At 41.9% G+C, this 15,945-nt stretch overlaps 2 protein-coding genes across 2 annotated transcripts; one reads left to right on the top strand and one right to left on the bottom strand.

The window, feature by feature from the left end:
• The first annotated feature begins 1,918 nt into the window (after positions 1-1,918).
• churc1 (churchill domain containing 1) lies at positions 1,919-3,362 on the top strand. Its single transcript, XM_089021475.1, has 4 exons — positions 1,919-2,084; positions 2,212-2,347; positions 2,539-2,609; positions 3,046-3,362. The coding sequence occupies exons 1-4, from the start codon at positions 2,046-2,048 to the stop codon at positions 3,136-3,138; spliced, it is 339 nt and encodes a 112-aa protein (XP_088877601.1). The 5' UTR covers positions 1,919-2,045; the 3' UTR covers positions 3,139-3,362.
• Positions 3,363-3,498: 136 nt separating this feature from the next.
• ttbk2b (tau tubulin kinase 2b) lies at positions 3,499-15,903 on the bottom strand. Its single transcript, XM_089021470.1, has 15 exons — positions 15,707-15,903; positions 15,227-15,343; positions 14,751-14,898; positions 14,276-14,349; positions 14,073-14,213; positions 13,898-14,002; positions 13,708-13,773; positions 13,390-13,482; positions 13,160-13,285; positions 12,886-13,043; positions 12,542-12,734; positions 10,641-10,852; positions 8,823-9,225; positions 6,191-6,843; positions 3,499-5,245 (listed from the first exon to the last, which is right to left on the bottom strand). The coding sequence occupies exons 2-15, from the start codon at positions 15,287-15,289 to the stop codon at positions 4,900-4,902; spliced, it is 2,781 nt and encodes a 926-aa protein (XP_088877596.1). The 5' UTR covers positions 15,290-15,343; positions 15,707-15,903; the 3' UTR covers positions 3,499-4,899.
• Positions 15,904-15,945: the final 42 nt, after the last annotated feature.

The raw sequence follows: 15,945 nt of genomic DNA, 5'->3' as shown, positions 1-15,945 counted from the left end.
ATTCAGGAAGTCTTGTTTTTGAGTTGGTGACGAGTCCGTACGTGACGTCACAAAAGGACCGAAAAAAAGACGCATTGTAGCAGTCCTTCCATTGCTGTACATGTTTGGTCTGAGAACCGTGTTGCACCCAAAAGCCGCCAGAAGTGGGAATCCAAGCTCCATATAAGGAATTTATCAGCCTGTGGAAGCGGAGGTGGCCACTGGAGGTCGCCATTTTGTGCCTCTTTTTTTGGGTGAGAGATTTTCCCCCAATGTTGCCTCAAAATGGCACATATAATTCTTTAATCGATTGCAAACATGTATTCTTTCTTCTTCAGGACTATTTGAATCATATTCATAATTGGATGTGTGACAAGAAAGCATAATCTCCGAATCTGAGGCCATTGTTTTTATTCTCCAGCAATGCAAGATGTCTTGGCGTGACGTCACGAACTGGGGGTGGGACTTTCTGAAAATGCCCAATTCGCAGCTCAATTTTTTGCAGGTTTTGGACACTTTAAGTCATTTTTATTGGTGTTTTGCATTTGAATAAAAATATCATACTGCGTGTTTTGGGTATTTTAGATGCTATTAAACGTTTTTCTGATGTCAGTTAAAAAACAAAAAAGTGACGTCGGTTGTCCTGTAAATGTGGTGTAAACATATTGGAACATATCAAATGTTGAGAAAACCATGCTGTCATATCACTAATACACGCAGGTGCCTTTAAGAGGCCTAGTACCAAAAATGACTACTTACGGGGGCAGCACAGAGTCCAGCTCTTGGTGATGCTTCATACTATGCATGTGCTCATGTATTGTCTACAAGTAACACACACATACACGTCACTTGAAATAGCAGCCTAAAACTAAACCATACAATATTCAATTAAACTAAAAATTGTTACTTACATGTTTTGAAACGATTTCTCGACACAAAATGCAGAACTCGTTTTTTAGCTTCTTTTTATTTTGCTGGACCGGTTTGCCCGTGGAATGATCAGAAACCAACATTTCCATATCTGAAAAAGAAAAAAGAATCAAGGAAAGTGGGTTTTATTATTAAATTTATTGTGTTGAGTATGATAGCGGAATCGGTCTGTGATAAAGTTTGCATTGACCAACCAACAGGGGATTGACAAATGAAATGGTTATAGATCAGGTAGTGGCCGCGAGGGCAATTTCAAATCGGTTTAGTTGTAGAAACAGTCGCAATGCTCATTAGACACATTTACATCGGCCAGCACAACTGATCCAAAATGGCTTTGGGAGATCACTGTGACAAAAATAGCCTCGTAGGGAAAATATGCATTCAATTTCATGGAGAAACATGATCATTTATGTTCTAAATATCAATCGTGGTACAGTATTCATTTGAATTCGACACGTCGACCACGCGTGCAGGCCAAAAATTTGTTGAGTAGCTTGAATGACAGAAAGAGGAGTGGGGATATTAAGAAATGTCGTCATAAAAGATAGACAAACAATGCTCATTGTGAGTAATTCTTAACAAAAATTAAAGAACAAACCAACGAACATCAACAAAAAAACTTCCGATTCGTGTGTTGTGTACGCAACACCCGACATTCGTCGACAAAAACAGGAGAGACTAAAACAATTTCACTTACCGGAGTATTTTATGTTCTATGAAAATATCAATAGAAGATATAAATTGTACATGAATGTTCACACGCTCGTAGACACGCATCGCTACGAAGCCGCCATGTTGAAGACGTCACTACTAATCGCCCTGGGACAAACGGCACACCTTTTTCGACATTAAATAAATAAAAAAACGAAGAAACAATGGAATCAAAGTGTTAAATTTGAGATTTTTAAACAGTGTAACGTTTTTAATCATTTTTTTTTCTTGCAAAGACATACAATCTGGACATTTCAATCCGGAAGTACATCTTCTATTGGTGTAGTACTTCCAGTATCACGTACCCTATGCAGTAATGCTATGCTAAACTATCATCCGTTGTTTACGGAAGACACATTTGGATGGAACATTTCATGACTGTCTTTTTTCATAATAAATCATCATCTTTTTTTCAATAAGTAATAATGTGCAACGGCTGTGTGCAAAAAGAATATCCCGACCGGGTACGTTTAAATTCGGATGTTGTATATACTAACTGAACAATTTGGGATTAGTAAAGAACACCCACATCTTGATTCAGATGTTTATAATACTTTACACGAAACATTTTGGGTTTTTTTTTCTGCGCAGGGAAGCACATGTCTCGAGAATGGCTCATATCTTGTGAACTACCTTGGCTGTGCCAAATGTCATCACAGGGACTTCGTGTTGATCTGTAATAAAGACACAGAGGATGATGATGGAGAGGAGATTGTCACTTACGACCGTAAATCGTTGTGATACATTTAATGCATTTTCCTTTTATCCCGTTATCCATTTCATTTCCTTCCCCTGATACTTTGCTCTTACCATCTTGTAAAGTAATGCACACATGTACAAACAAATAATTTGAAGCCCTCACAGTACATATCACATGTTACTTTCATAGTGTTCCCACAATTTTTTTTCTCCCCCTAGATGTTTGTAAAAACTGTGACCACATCATCGCCAGGCATGAATACACATTCTCTGTTGTTGATGAATATCAGGTAAATTACAGTGAAATGTTCTTTGTTCTATGAGACTATTAATTTCATGAGCATCTAACAGTGGAGATTAAAATCAACATTGCAGTGACACCCCCCATCACCCACACATACTAACGTACACATATTGCAATGTCTGTCAACATGCATGTGCTTTTTCGAGGCGAGCCCTGGAAAGCATGATGGTTAATTATACTGTATTACTAAATTGTCCGAGATGCGAATGCTAGTTTGGATGAGAGTGTTGGCTGCAACTCACCCATGACCCAAATGAGGCAAACTATAAGAGGAAAAGTACAGATTGTACCGCATCGGAAAATGTACTGTATCATGCTTAGAGGAATTTTATTGTAGTTACTTTGTATGTTCCTTTCCAGGTTTTTTTAGCCTTGCTTTTTTTTGCTCATTCTCATTTGTGTATTCGTATTGTGTCATTCAGGAGTACACAATGCTTTGCATGCTGTGCGGAAAGGCGGAGGACTCCATCAGTGTGTTGCCAGTGGACCCTCGACAGACTGCCTCCCTCTTCTAGAACTCATAGCACAACCATACCCGATACAGGAGATGGACAAAACTCTTGCTGTATTGGCATGAACAAGGTCCTCAAACAAATATGCCGCTGATTCCAAGGCTGCGATCAATAACAAGACTTTTTTTTTGCTTGTGGATATGTATTTTCATGATCAAATGCATCTTGGTAAAAATTCAGTTACATATGCTAATGACAAATGAATAAAAAGAAAACTAAAAACTAAACGGACTCATGTGCATTTACAATCGTGAAGAATGACTGTGCTACTGTGCGCATAAATACATTCTAATGTGCTAATGTAAAACTATTTGTGGTTACTATTAAACAGAGGCTTTCCGGCAGAACGGCACATTTTCTGACTTTGCAGCTGGATGTATACTGACATTCTGCCAACTGTTTGGTGACCACTTTAGCAGTGGGTCATTTGTATTTGTTTTCCAATGAGCAGGTATGGCATGTTGAACATTCAAGCATATTTAGAAGAATGACGGATATACAAAACTCCCAGATCTTGCAAGGATCTCCTGGTCAAATGAAAACAAAAATGGGGGGGGGGGGGGTGCTCAACACAACCTCCCCAAATCTCATTTCGCCACAGCACAAATAATTAAAACCTAGTTCACTGATAGACATGAAATTGAGTCATTTGTGCCATAACAACACGAGAAAGCCTTAAAGGACAACCGACGCCTCCGGACAAGTTGTGTCCATAATTTGTAAAATCACTTCAAATGACTTCTACTGCACGTATTTTACAAAGATTCCACCACATATAGCTATATTTTATGTTTTAAGACTCACGCTGAATTTTTAGGAAGTATTTTTTTCAAGTTGATGACAATCCCCTACGTGACGTCACATTTGGAACGCCCCCTGACCGAGAAAGCGTCACAATGCATTTTGCGGTACTTTGTTTGGTCTGAAAACTTCGTGTAGATGGTGAAATTAGAAGGAAAACACATAACGCGATGGTGAATTGAGTGTTGCACCAAGACTACTATTTGATATTCGCTGTCACAAATTCCCAGCAGACAAATCAGCCCATTTCCAACTGAGCTTTGGCGCCATCTTTTGCATTTTCTGGGACACTACATGCTGTCCTTGACGGCTTCAATTGATATGGGAGGACTCCTTTCATCGATTGCAAACATTTATGCTTTCCTCTTCAGAACTATTTGAATCATATTCATAACTTGATGAGTAATAAGAAAGCATCTTCTCAGAATTTGAAGCCATTGTTTTGATTCTAGAGCAAGGCAAGATGTCTTGGCGTGACGTCACGAACAAGGGGGCGGGACCTTCTGAAACTGGCCATTTCCGGTTTCGTCGTTTTTGGACACTTTCAGTCATTTTTATTGGTGTTTTGCATTTGACTAAAAATATCAGCCTGTGTGTTTTGGGTATTTTAGATGATATAAAACGTTATTCTGATGTCAGTTAGGAAACGAACAAAAAAATGGTGTCGGTTGAAAAGAGTTTGAAATTCAACAGGAAGTCCACCCAAATAATTGGGATTCACATCTATGCTCCCTACATTGTGAAACATGAGTATTGGATGGCATCAAAAAGGGTAATTGCATTTTGCACGTCGGTTTTATCAAGTAATCCTCAAGTGTCGGCACAAAGTCACTCCAGCGTGGATCATGGATCAATTTGAGCTAATGTAGCAAATAAATACACTTTTTTCTTACATATCATACATTACACATTTCCTTTGAGCACATACTGTATTTACACGTGTCGATTTGTCTTTCCTGTGAATCACCGTTTCAGTTTCCTTGAGCTTTTGCTCTCCTTGATCAAACTTCTTCCAACAGAGCGCGGGACCAACGTACTCTGTCTGGATGACTTGGCTGGCAAGGGGCTGTGTCGAGGGGCCGGAGGAGGAGGTGGCGTCGCGGACCCGGAGCGGCTGCGTCCCATCGGCGGTGCCTTGCCGTCGCGGGGCTCCTGGCGGGACGGCGAGCAACTCAGCGAGCGCTGCAGGACGGGAGACCCGCTAGGGTGAGGTGGAGGTGGGCTGACCAGCTGAGTGTCTCGGTCCTGCGCCAACTGGTTGGAGTCGGCGTCGCTGGTGCTGCTGGCGCGCACTCGCAAGCGCCGCCGCCTCCAAAGAAATAAGATCGTATAAATACATAAAACATAATTTTCAACTAAATGAGCCTTAAAACTACAAACAATATACCTTATTCAGTCGTAATAAAGTCGTTTTATTTAACTTTGTGGTCGTTGATGCCTTGATGTAATGGATAGCTTTTTGCATAAAGTGTCTCAAGGAGCTCTGGGTTGTACATCTTAGAAGTTGTGACATTGTCCCAGCAACAGGTGCAGGCAGACACACTAGAAACCTCATTAATAGCTGGTTCCCGTGCTCGTATGTTCTCTTCAAATTATACAGATGGCTTGTGCAGGTTATTTGTGGATCCTGATTGATGGGATATTTTATCCTTGCAGTCTACACTCTGCCTTTCAACTGTCAATAAAGTTGAAACGAGTCCAAATTTCACTGTTTTCTATCAATGTTGTCACCTTTTCACTTTTGTTTGTTTTGTTTCAAGCTATCGTCTCCCTTTTGCGTGTTTGTTTCTGGAACCCTCCCCCCGCTCACTGCTGCGTGTGTCCTGCTGCATGTGTCTCCTCCCTCCTCTACCAATGATCTTGACCAATCACGTGCGGTCTTAACCGAAGACTCGGGGCGGGGACCAGAGAAAAAAAAAGCCGGCTGCCATTTTCAGCTCCTTGTTAGAAGCTCCAAGAAGCGGCTCGTTCGCGAACGACACATCATTCATTGTGGCGCTCCGTGTGTTTCCCGAAAAATAGTTTGTATGCCAAGATTATATTCACGTGAATTTAACGTTCGTAAACCGAAAAGTTTGTGAGCTAAAGCGTTCGTAATCCGAGGTCACTGTATTTGCACTAAAAAAGTAATTGTGACAATGTCATTGCTTGCTTACTTAATGTATTTTTGAATTGAAATTGTGTTGTTGAACATCCACATTTTTGGTTTCTGAATTTAACATGATGGCAATTGCGGGTGCAGGTTGCATCATACCTGTGTTCGGCACATGGGCCTGTAGTTGGTTTCCCGGGAGGAGGGTGAGGCACCAGTCTTGTGCTGAGCTGCTCGGGAACAAAGGTGGCGCTCATGGGTCGTGGGATCTTACTTTTACTGCCTGATGAAGAGGACAAAGAAAGAAGGTCTTCCCCTGCGCAGTCCGACCTGGAGCCTCGCTCCGAGGAGAGGCGTTCCCGGGGGATAGTGACCTGCAGGTTTTCGCAGGAAAGCGATGGAGAAGGGGAGTGGGTGGGGGAGCCATGAACAGGGCTGCTCCAGCGGTTTCTCCTTTCCCTGTGCAGGTTCCTGCCCGGAGAGTCCGGGGGAGTGAAAGAGTCTCGTATTGGGATGCGGCTCAGTTTTGGCGAGCAGGGAGATTCTTTGGGCCTTAAAGAAGCGAGGAGCGAACAGATCGCTTGTGCCTGCTGGTTCAACTCCGATGAGCAGTCAGGCAGACCAGAATCGCTCTCGGGGTCTTTTGTGAAGAGACCAGTCAAACCTTTTAGTGGACTCGACGACGAGGCAAAATCCGTCTTCTTGCTATCTCTTAGGATGTGTCCGGGGACTTCATCGGATTTGCTGGACGGGGCTTCAAGAGGTACGGTGTCACTCTTTTCGAGCACAGGAGACTGCGGTGTGTAGCTGGAAGACTGAAAACAACATGGTGATTAGGGGCATGAATGGAAAGCTTAATACAGGACTATTAAAATACTAAGGAGAAGAACTACAAATAATAAATCATTCACTGCCATTCACTAATTCATTCATGAATTGAAAATATGGCGTAGAGTGCCATTCCCGAATTTATTCGGGTTTTGTTTTTTCATGGTTGGGTGCCGATAAACCAGATGCATGGCAATGTTTTTTGGTTTCCACAAGGGGGCAGCATTTCCTCTTTTTCCATGTTAGCACTTTATTCCAGTTTCAGCTGTTGTTAAAGCGCTATATGAATCAATATGTATGTATTGCATTGTATAATCGGACTTCAGAGTTAAAAATCCGAATTCTGAGTTAAAAGTCGAATTCTGAGTTAAAAGTCGGAATTCTGAGTTAAAAGTCAGCATTTTGAGTTAAAAGTCAGAATTCTGAGTTAAAAGTAGGAATTCTGAGTTAAAAGTCAGAATTCTCGGAATTCTGAGTTAAAAGTCAGAATTCTCGGAATTCTGAGTTAAAAGTCAGTATTCTGAGTTAAAAGTCGGAATTTTGAGTTAAAAATCAGAATTCTAAGTGAAAAGTCGGAAGTTTGAGTTCAAAGTCAGAATTCTGAGTTAAATATGTGTGCGTTACGTCCGGGTTGAGTGAACGCTAGCGCGTCTGGCTGCTGCTGCTCACCCGCAGAAAAACATTTTTCTTCTTATCCTGTGACTGTAAAGTGTCCTTGAGAGTTTTGAAAGGCGCTTGTAAATTGAATGTACAGTAAAGTCTTGTTATATCGATATCGGTTATATCAATAGTACTGCTTATTACGATACTATTTCTATGAACTCAAGGAGAAAATTACATGCCCGCAGGATCGGATATATCGATAGTCCGGTTATATTGATATTTTTTCAGACTCCCGAGAATATCGATATAACGAGACTTTACTGTATTATTATTATTATTATTATTTTTTGTACAGCCGCCATCATTTGAAGCTCATATAACCTCAGACCCATATAATTTAGGAATTAACATTTTTTTCTGATGAAATAAGAGTCTATGGTTTCTAATGCTGTATTGAATGATTATGTAGTCCTAAAACTCAATATTCTGTGGGTCTTGGAATTCAAGTGACAATGACAAAAACCCTGGCACTGGAGGGGACACATTTTTGCACGTCTGGCAGTTAATGAGTTAAGAAATACAAATGGTCGCTTAAGACGCCTAAAGCTTCACGTAATCTTCTAAAATGTCCACATTAATTAGTTCCAATTACAGGTAGGCACGCAAATATTAACTAATTAACTTCCATTCCCGAATTTATTCGGGAATTGAAAAGTATGATGTGGAGCGCCATTCTTGAATTTGTTTGGATTTTGTTTTTTCTTGCGGAGGTGATCCCAATAAAGCGCTGGTCAGACCTCTGGTAATGTTTTTCCCTCCCACGAGGAGGGCAGCATTTGCCTTTTGTACATCTGCCCCCAGTTCAAGCTCATATAACTCCAGACCCATATAATTTAACTATTTGTTTCTGATGAAATAAAAGAGTCTAAGGTTTCTAATGCTGTATTGAATGTTTATGTAGTCCTAAAACTCAATATTCTGTGGGTCCTGAAATTCAAGTGACAATGACAAAACCCTGGCACTGGAGTGGACATATTTTTGCACACCATCTGGCAGTGAATGAGTTAATAACTCGTTTTTTATCATTTATTTTAAAAATTCATTTGGAGGAGTTTGTATTCACACTTAAATCACTTTCTACACAAATCCTCTGTACGCTCACAAAATCCCCTCTGAAAAATTGTGAATGAGTTAATGGAAAAATAGAAGGCCGCCAAATGGCAAGTAAAGGCTTACGAGCTCAATGTTCGACTTTAGAAATTATCCTTGTATTCTTTCTGAAAATTGGTACATCTCGAGCTGAATCTGATCCAAAAAATGTTACCCGTAGAAAAATGTGCACAATAGGCTTGATCCTGCTTACCTGATCCACGTTAGGCCGTCCCATGATGACTGAGGGCATTTGCCCCAGCATCCCTGGCAGCCTCCTGTGGCCAAGTAACCATGACCCAACAGAACACGATGACAGAAGAGGACTGGCTGCTCCAAAGGGTCCTTCCTGTGGCGGGTGGTTGTCATTGTCGACAGTGTTCGTAGTGCTTGTTTTATCCTTGCGCTGGGCTTCAATTGAAGGCTTGATGGCTTGCTCCAGTTCCAGTACCACCCATTCCTGGGAATCGCCCTCTTGGACCACAGGACTGATGTTGACTGCGACAAAACCGCTGCTGACGGCGCCTTCCTCCGGGTCAGCTGTACCGGTGCCAGATTGTTCATCGGACAAGGCTTTCTCCCCGATGTGAGAAAGGACAGGAGGTGTTTTGCCGCGACTAATGAAAAAAAAAAAAATCAATAATAGCCTGTGTTACATCATGGTGCATGTCTGCATTGGACAATAAGACGAGTTGGTAATCTTTTGTATTTTTCATTGAACTAATTTTGTTTAACCGCAAAAAAAAAAAAAACAAAAAAAAAAAAATTAGCTCAATAACCCAAGTGGCTTTAGACTACATCTGTTCTGATTGCTACAAAGCATCTGAGGAAATGTGAGTTTTAAAAAAGTTCACGTTTGTTTTCATGATTTTTAAAGGTGTGAGAAGGGGTAGAAGTACAGTGATACCTCAGCTCACGAACTTAATTGGTTCCCAGAAAGTGTGTGCAAGGCGAAAAGTTCGTCTGCCGAACATTTATTTCCCATAAGAAACCATTAAAAATGAAAATAATCAGTTCTCAGGTCCCCATAAAACATAATTTTCTACTAAATAAGCCTTATGTTTATTATGTTTGTTAAGTCATTATAAGTGCCTTACACGCTGGGTCCAAGAGAACAGTAATTTCATCTGTGCTGTATGTTATGCATATTAGCATATTTGACAATAAAGCTGACTTTGACTTTAAAACTACACAAAATATACGCTATTTTATGTATAATGTGTTATTGTATTGTAGTTAAAGAAATTAACTGTACTGTATGATAAAGTCGTTTTATTTACCTGTACTTGCCTCTTGATGATCTCCGAGTGAAGTTGCCGTGCTTTCTCTGCGATAATACCTTCACTCACAATGTCCCCTGTTAGCGGCTTTTCGTTAATCCAAATCAACAGAAGTTTTTCAACCTATTCTATTGCCTGATACCGTTGCTTCGACAACACAGCAACACCCAAAGCCCCACACAAACCCTTAATAGCTTCCTTGTTCTTAAGGATGGTAGCAATGGTCGACTTGGCGCACTGGTACTGGGACGCTAAGTCACACAAACGCACCCTCATTCGTGTTTTTCGATTAGCTCTTTCTTCTGCTCGGCCGTTATTTTCTTTGGTGTCTTCTTCGGCTTAACACTAGCCTTTGGTGGGCTCGTTTTCAGTCCCATAATAGCAAAAGTACTCCACTCGATAGCAAACCACGTCCGCACTTAAAGAAAGGGGGTGACAAGAACGAGTCTGCCAGCCACCGTGGCGCTGTTCGACTGTGTGGTTTGGTGTTCATCCGCTGAAAACTTGTCCTCCAACCACCATGGCGCCGTGTGGTTTGGGTCGTCCGCCGAAAACTAGTTCGTCAGCTGAGACTATATGCTCGCGAATTTAATGTTCGTGAGACAAAAAGTCCGTGAGCTGGAGCGTTCGTATGCAGAGGTATCACTGTATGTCAAAAATGTGCTTCTTTATATCAAAGATTTTCATGTGGGATTGCAACATTTCAACTGCAATAAATGAGTGTTCAACGTATGGGATATAGAAGCACTAACCAGGACTCAAGGAAGCGCTCAAGAGTAGGCTTGGGTTCAGGTGCAAGTCTTCTTTCAAACGCCAAACTCTGACTCTGACGCATTTTCCGGAGCAACGGCACAGCTCGATCCAAGTGCAGAGTCTCGGATCGTACTCGCCTTGGGGAACTTTGCGCTGAGCCAGCAGGGCTTTGGTTGCCCTGGTTCTGACTGTGCTCGTCTTCAGTCACCACCTGAGAAAAAAAAAGGTAACCGGACTTTAAACCGTGACTTTTTGTCAAAAGCTTTTAATTCTGCAGCTTATACACTGATGCGGCCTATTTATGCATTTTTACTAACGGCTGACAGGAGCGCTTGAGCACTAAAGGTAAGAGTGACATCGGGCGAATATATGTGCCGAGGATAACACAAGTTTAATGTAATTTAGCATGTGAATCGTGCATTTAAAGTTGACCTCCGAGTTGAATGGGAGGCTTGGATGACCAGCGGCGAGAAATCGTTTACCAAAACTATGCGAAGAAGAACTTTTGCACAAGTCAGTCAGTGGATCCGAACAGCGTGGAGCTGTGTGAAAAAAAATCAACCATCACCAACAGGTTTCGAAAAGCCGGTCTGCTGCGTGACGACGAGGACGGCACAAGCTCGGGAGTAACTTTACCGCAGGATGCAAGTGACGCTTAATGCGACAACGAAAGAGAGAGTGAGAGCGTGTATAGGAATATCTGATGCTATTCCAATCGGACTTCCATGGTTACAGTGCACAGGAGGAAGATGTAGATAGCTCTCAGTGACATGCTTTGTTTTTGTAACTAGCCCTGTTAGCGAGTGCTAACGTGTTGCTGTTGTGTTATTGCCGTGTCTCAGTAACTTTTACTGGCATGTTTTTAACCAGCCCTGTTAGGGCTGTGTTACTACCGTATTGCTTGCTGTTTTACTGCCGCATTACAGGCGTTTTTTGGAAGAAAAAAAAGTTAGGGTATATTATTAAAACTTTGAAAACGTTTTCTGTATACTCTCTTTCTTTATAAAAATCTCATGTTTCAATATGGGCACATGTGGCTTATAGACAAGTGCGGTTTATGTATGTACAAAATGGAAGGCGGAAGTAGACGCCAAAACATGTGAACACCGACAATACACTGTCTGTAAGATAAGAATCTGTTTTAAATTAGATATCAAGTAGACAGGATGAACTTAATACAACTATGTACAAAATGGTTTTCCCTTTAAATATGTACTGGGTGAGGCTTATAAACAGGTGCGCTCTACAGTCCGGAATATATGGTACTGTAGCTAACTCAACTACAGTATTATGCGAAATGGTCACATCACATGCTGTTAAAATAATAATAAATAATATATTTCATTTATAAGCGCCTTTAAAAACTCCCAAGGTCACTTTACAGTCACTGGATAAGTTTTTCTGTGGGTGAGCAGTGGCAGCCACGCGCGCCAGTGTTCACTCAACCCAGAAGCAACTCAACTAGATAGAAATTTAGCTAGCTAATAGCTAGATAGCTAGATAGCTATATAGCGAGCTAGATAGCCAGGTAGCCAGATAGATAGCTAATAGATAGCAAATAGATAGCTAGCTAGATAGACAGACAGCTGGATAGCTAGATAAATAAAAAGCAAGATGGCAACGTTGTGATTTTCATGTTGGAGTAGATGAGCTGAGAGTCAGTTCGGCAGTTATTCATTTTTAAAATAAACATTTAACTACTAACCTATAACATTGTTCAACAAGACACTCACTACAATACTCAGCGGTAGCCTGATGGGGGTGTCAAGTGAGGTGAATTTCAACCGTCGCCCTATGCGGTGACTCCATGGCAATTTTTGACAACTCAATCTCCACTCTGAGGAATGCCTTTTCAAAAGGATGACATTTAAACAGAACGCAGACAGCGCACGCAACTGACCTTCCTGATCACCGGCTCGACATGCTTCTGGGTTTGAATGCGGTCCATTTCATCCCATATGCCTCTTAAGGGAATGGACGCAGGAGTGATAGGGGGACAGTTGTCTGCGTCGCTGAAGCGCTCTCCGAGCATGAGGACATCCTCTGTGTTCTCCCTTTGCAATTCCACTGGCAGCACTGAGGCATTGGCCATGCTTTGGAAAGAAAAAGAGAGGGAAGGTCACTCTCAAGCTGATTTGAGAGAAACATTCACAGGGAGAGGAAAGTGTAGAATTTGATTTTTTTTTTTAATCTAGAGTGGAAAAAAGATGAAGGAAGAACAAGAGCATGACTGTGCATGTGTACCCCAAATGAGCTGGCGTGAGGCGGGTGAGCTCTTGGCCGGTCGGTGGCGTCGCAGCTGCTGTCAGCATGTCCTCCGAGTCGCATTTCTCCCAGTCGTAGGGATCATTGTGCAGCACATTGTGGCTTTTCATAGAGCTGTCAAACAGTGACATCAGCAGCTGTCACGGGGGAAGCAAGGGAAGGGGGGAGGGTGAGAGTAGAAACACACACATCAGCATTTTGGCAGTTGAGAGAGGACCATACATGATAATACAAACGTGTGCTCATGTCCAACCTCATAGTCTGGCTTGGTGTAATAGTCCAAGCTGAGGATGTGATCCAGAAATGCGTTAAACTCTGATGGTAAGTGATTAAGCATGAGGCGGTGGTCGTATGCTTCTTTTAAATTTCCGACTTGTTCCTGTTGGAGAGGAAGATTAAAACACAATCGAGACACATTGATGCTCGATTTTTTTTTAGCAGGGTAACTAATGCATTGTACATTAGCAGATGTGCATACTGTACCTTGTCTTTAAATTTCCTCCATGGGAGTTGACCAGACATGAATTCAACCAACATGTAGAAGAGGGACCATAGATCGTCATGACGACCAATTTCCTGCAGAGGAAAAAAATACATCATTAAATTATGCAATGCTTACAGCCTGCCACAAACTATTTTCTAAATCTATGCATATTTGTTTTAAATAGTGCTAATCTTGTCCCAGTTGCCCTTTTGTTGTCTTAAACCTTTTTAAATTTTCAGACTCCCTTCAGCGGTGAACATCCCATAGAACAGTTTCTGCCTCCCTGGTGGAGGTAACCAAAGATCATTTCTAGTCACCTTATTTTTATGAGTATTGATTGAAGCATATCGCACAGTTCCTCTGAAGCCAGCCACAGACCGAGGCTGGAAAAGAAGTTGTTCAGAGCACATTTAAAACTCCTTTTTGCATTTTTGTAAGAAAACATTTTGAATCCGAGAGATGTTATTTTGACAGGTGAACTTGCAAATCAGTTTTGGGTGCACTTACTGGACGGAGTTCATGGCTGGAGGTCATGTATTGTCGGGCCAAACCAAAGTCCAGCATGTAGCAGCACCTGCAAGTACTTGCTAGTCTTCCCATTGCAAAGTTAGCCTGTGAATATACATAGTGACATTTGGAATACAAAAATACAGTCAACGATTTTGTGTAGGCGTTGTCTTACAGGTTTAATGTCACGGTGAAGGAAGCCCACGGAATGGATGCTTTCAATGCCCTGTAAAATCTGCTTGCCGAGTCGCAGAGTCGTCGAGACTGAGAATGTACCACGGGCCCTGCTTCTCCGCAGATCGGCCAGATTCCTCCCCTTAAATACAATGTTAGTATTAAAGTCTTGCGTGACTCATGGCAACCTTGTGAAGGGCCTACCTGGAGTTCCATGACCACATAGTTGAAGCGTTCGTTTCGGCCAGCGCTGACAAATCGGCACACATTATCCCTGCCTGTTGAAAAAAATTACAAAGAATTAATTAGAAAGAGTTGGAGGGCTGCATTCAAGGCCTGGACTCTTTCCGTGTACATGGGGATGTGTATTAATAAAAACTAATCACACCCGTCAAAGTGTTCTTCTTTTTAAGAGTATGATGTATGTCAATATCCTTATTTTGTATTTTATTGACATATTATACAGATATCGTATACCAAGCAACAAATCATCATACAGTTCCTTCATATGCATTATGTTGGAAGCAATTTCTCTACTTGAAAACTCGAATGAGTTCTCTTGTGCACTAATGTACCGTTCTTTTTTTCCTACCTGAGGATAAACAACTGACTTCAAATTTTTTGACACGATTTTTGCATTGAAAGTAGATTTTTGTTTGCGCGGCAAAGTATCACTCACCCTGTAGCTTCCTCAAAACAGCCGCCTCCGTCCTCTGCACCGGTTTGGGGTGTGTGGCAGACTCCACCTTCATGGCAACGGTGGCCTGGCTCTGTAGGTCCAGGACCTCGTAGACCTCCCCGAAGCCACCTCCACCGATTTTTCTGACCTGCAGAGATGTTTTACATCAGGTCGCAGGCATGCTGGAGCCAAACGAAACGGTGTTAGGGGCATTGAACATTTCCTGGTGTGTTGTAATACAGATTAATTTATTGCTGGTTTGTTTAGAAAAAAATGCATAGAACACCTTAATAATCACATATTAAATGTTAATAGCAATTGTTTGGTCCCATTTAAAACATGCATTCAAATATAAACCCAAGTGGTAGTTAATAATAAAATATGTAAACGAGCAACCTACCAGTTGAAAATCATTCCTGTAAAGTGTATGTTAAGCTTAAATAAGAAGTAAAGGTGTACTTCTAGTTAGCTCTTACCACTCTCCATCTGTCTCTGACCACATCTGCCGTTGACAGGATGTCTGTATGCTCGCCACTCATGGTGATTGCTTTCTGCTGCAGTCACAAGCTGACATCAGTGGCAACAACCCATCACTGCAAACAATCAAATCACTGCTTAAACCACACTAGCTTACAACGGCAGTGGTGATGGGTAAGGTTATACATCGGACATACCTTCGTGTCATTAACTCATGTATTTTAAAAATTGTGTTTCGGAGAGGTTATCTTGATTGTGCATGACATTCAAATCTGGAGCAAGCCAGCGGTTAGCAACTAGCTTTAGCTGGTTTTAACTGCAGCCTAAAGCATAATGATGACAAGAGCGGAGATGTACGGTTTGCAAATAACAGATATGTATGAGAGAGCAGCAAGGCAGAAAAGATACGATGCGGTGCTGAATCCCAGCTAGCATGTTTACTCCGCGGTAGTTTAGCAGCGATCCCGTACCCGCATTACCTCGTTCGGTTGCACCGGTGGAACTCCTGGAAAGAACCTCCATGGTCCCCCTCTCGACGACCACGTCATTCCTACGGTTCCTTTATCGTGCGGATGAAGGGACGGCGATAGGGAGCATGGTCGAAAACGTGAGCTGAGCTAGCCATCTGATTATGGCCGCGGCCGCCGTTTACGGGATAATGGTGACGTCACAAAAGCTCAGAATGAGCCGCAGAATAACCATGGTAACCATCTCCCCG

Source organism: Hippocampus bargibanti, linkage group LG19 (assembly GCF_051943395.1).
Source record: "Hippocampus bargibanti isolate YZ-2025 linkage group LG19, ASM5194339v1, whole genome shotgun sequence".
Lineage (NCBI taxonomy): Eukaryota > Metazoa > Chordata > Actinopteri > Syngnathiformes > Syngnathidae > Hippocampus > Hippocampus bargibanti.
The sequence above is the reverse complement of the archived record's forward strand: the minus strand, read 5'-3'. Positions and strand labels throughout refer to the sequence as shown.

Coding starts and splice junctions, on each gene's coding strand:
- churc1 (XM_089021475.1), top strand. CDS start 2,046: ATGTGCAACGGCTGTGTGCAAAAAGAATATCCCGACCGG. Junction 2,348..2,538: donor GGAGATTGTCACTTACGACC/GTAAATCGTTGT, acceptor TTCTCCCCCTAG/ATGTTTGTAAAAACTGTGAC. Junction 2,610..3,045: donor CTGTTGTTGATGAATATCAG/GTAAATTACAGT, acceptor TGTGTCATTCAG/GAGTACACAATGCTTTGCAT.
- ttbk2b (XM_089021470.1), bottom strand. CDS start 15,289: ATGAGTGGCGAGCATACAGACATCCTGTCAACGGCAGATGTGGTCAGA. Junction 13,774..13,897: donor CCAGCCATGAACTCCGTCCA/GTAAGTGCACCC, acceptor CTTCTTTTCCAG/CCTCGGTCTGTGGCTGGCTT. Junction 6,844..8,822: donor GACGGCCTAACGTGGATCAG/GTAAGCAGGATC, acceptor TGTTGTTTTCAG/TCTTCCAGCTACACACCGCA.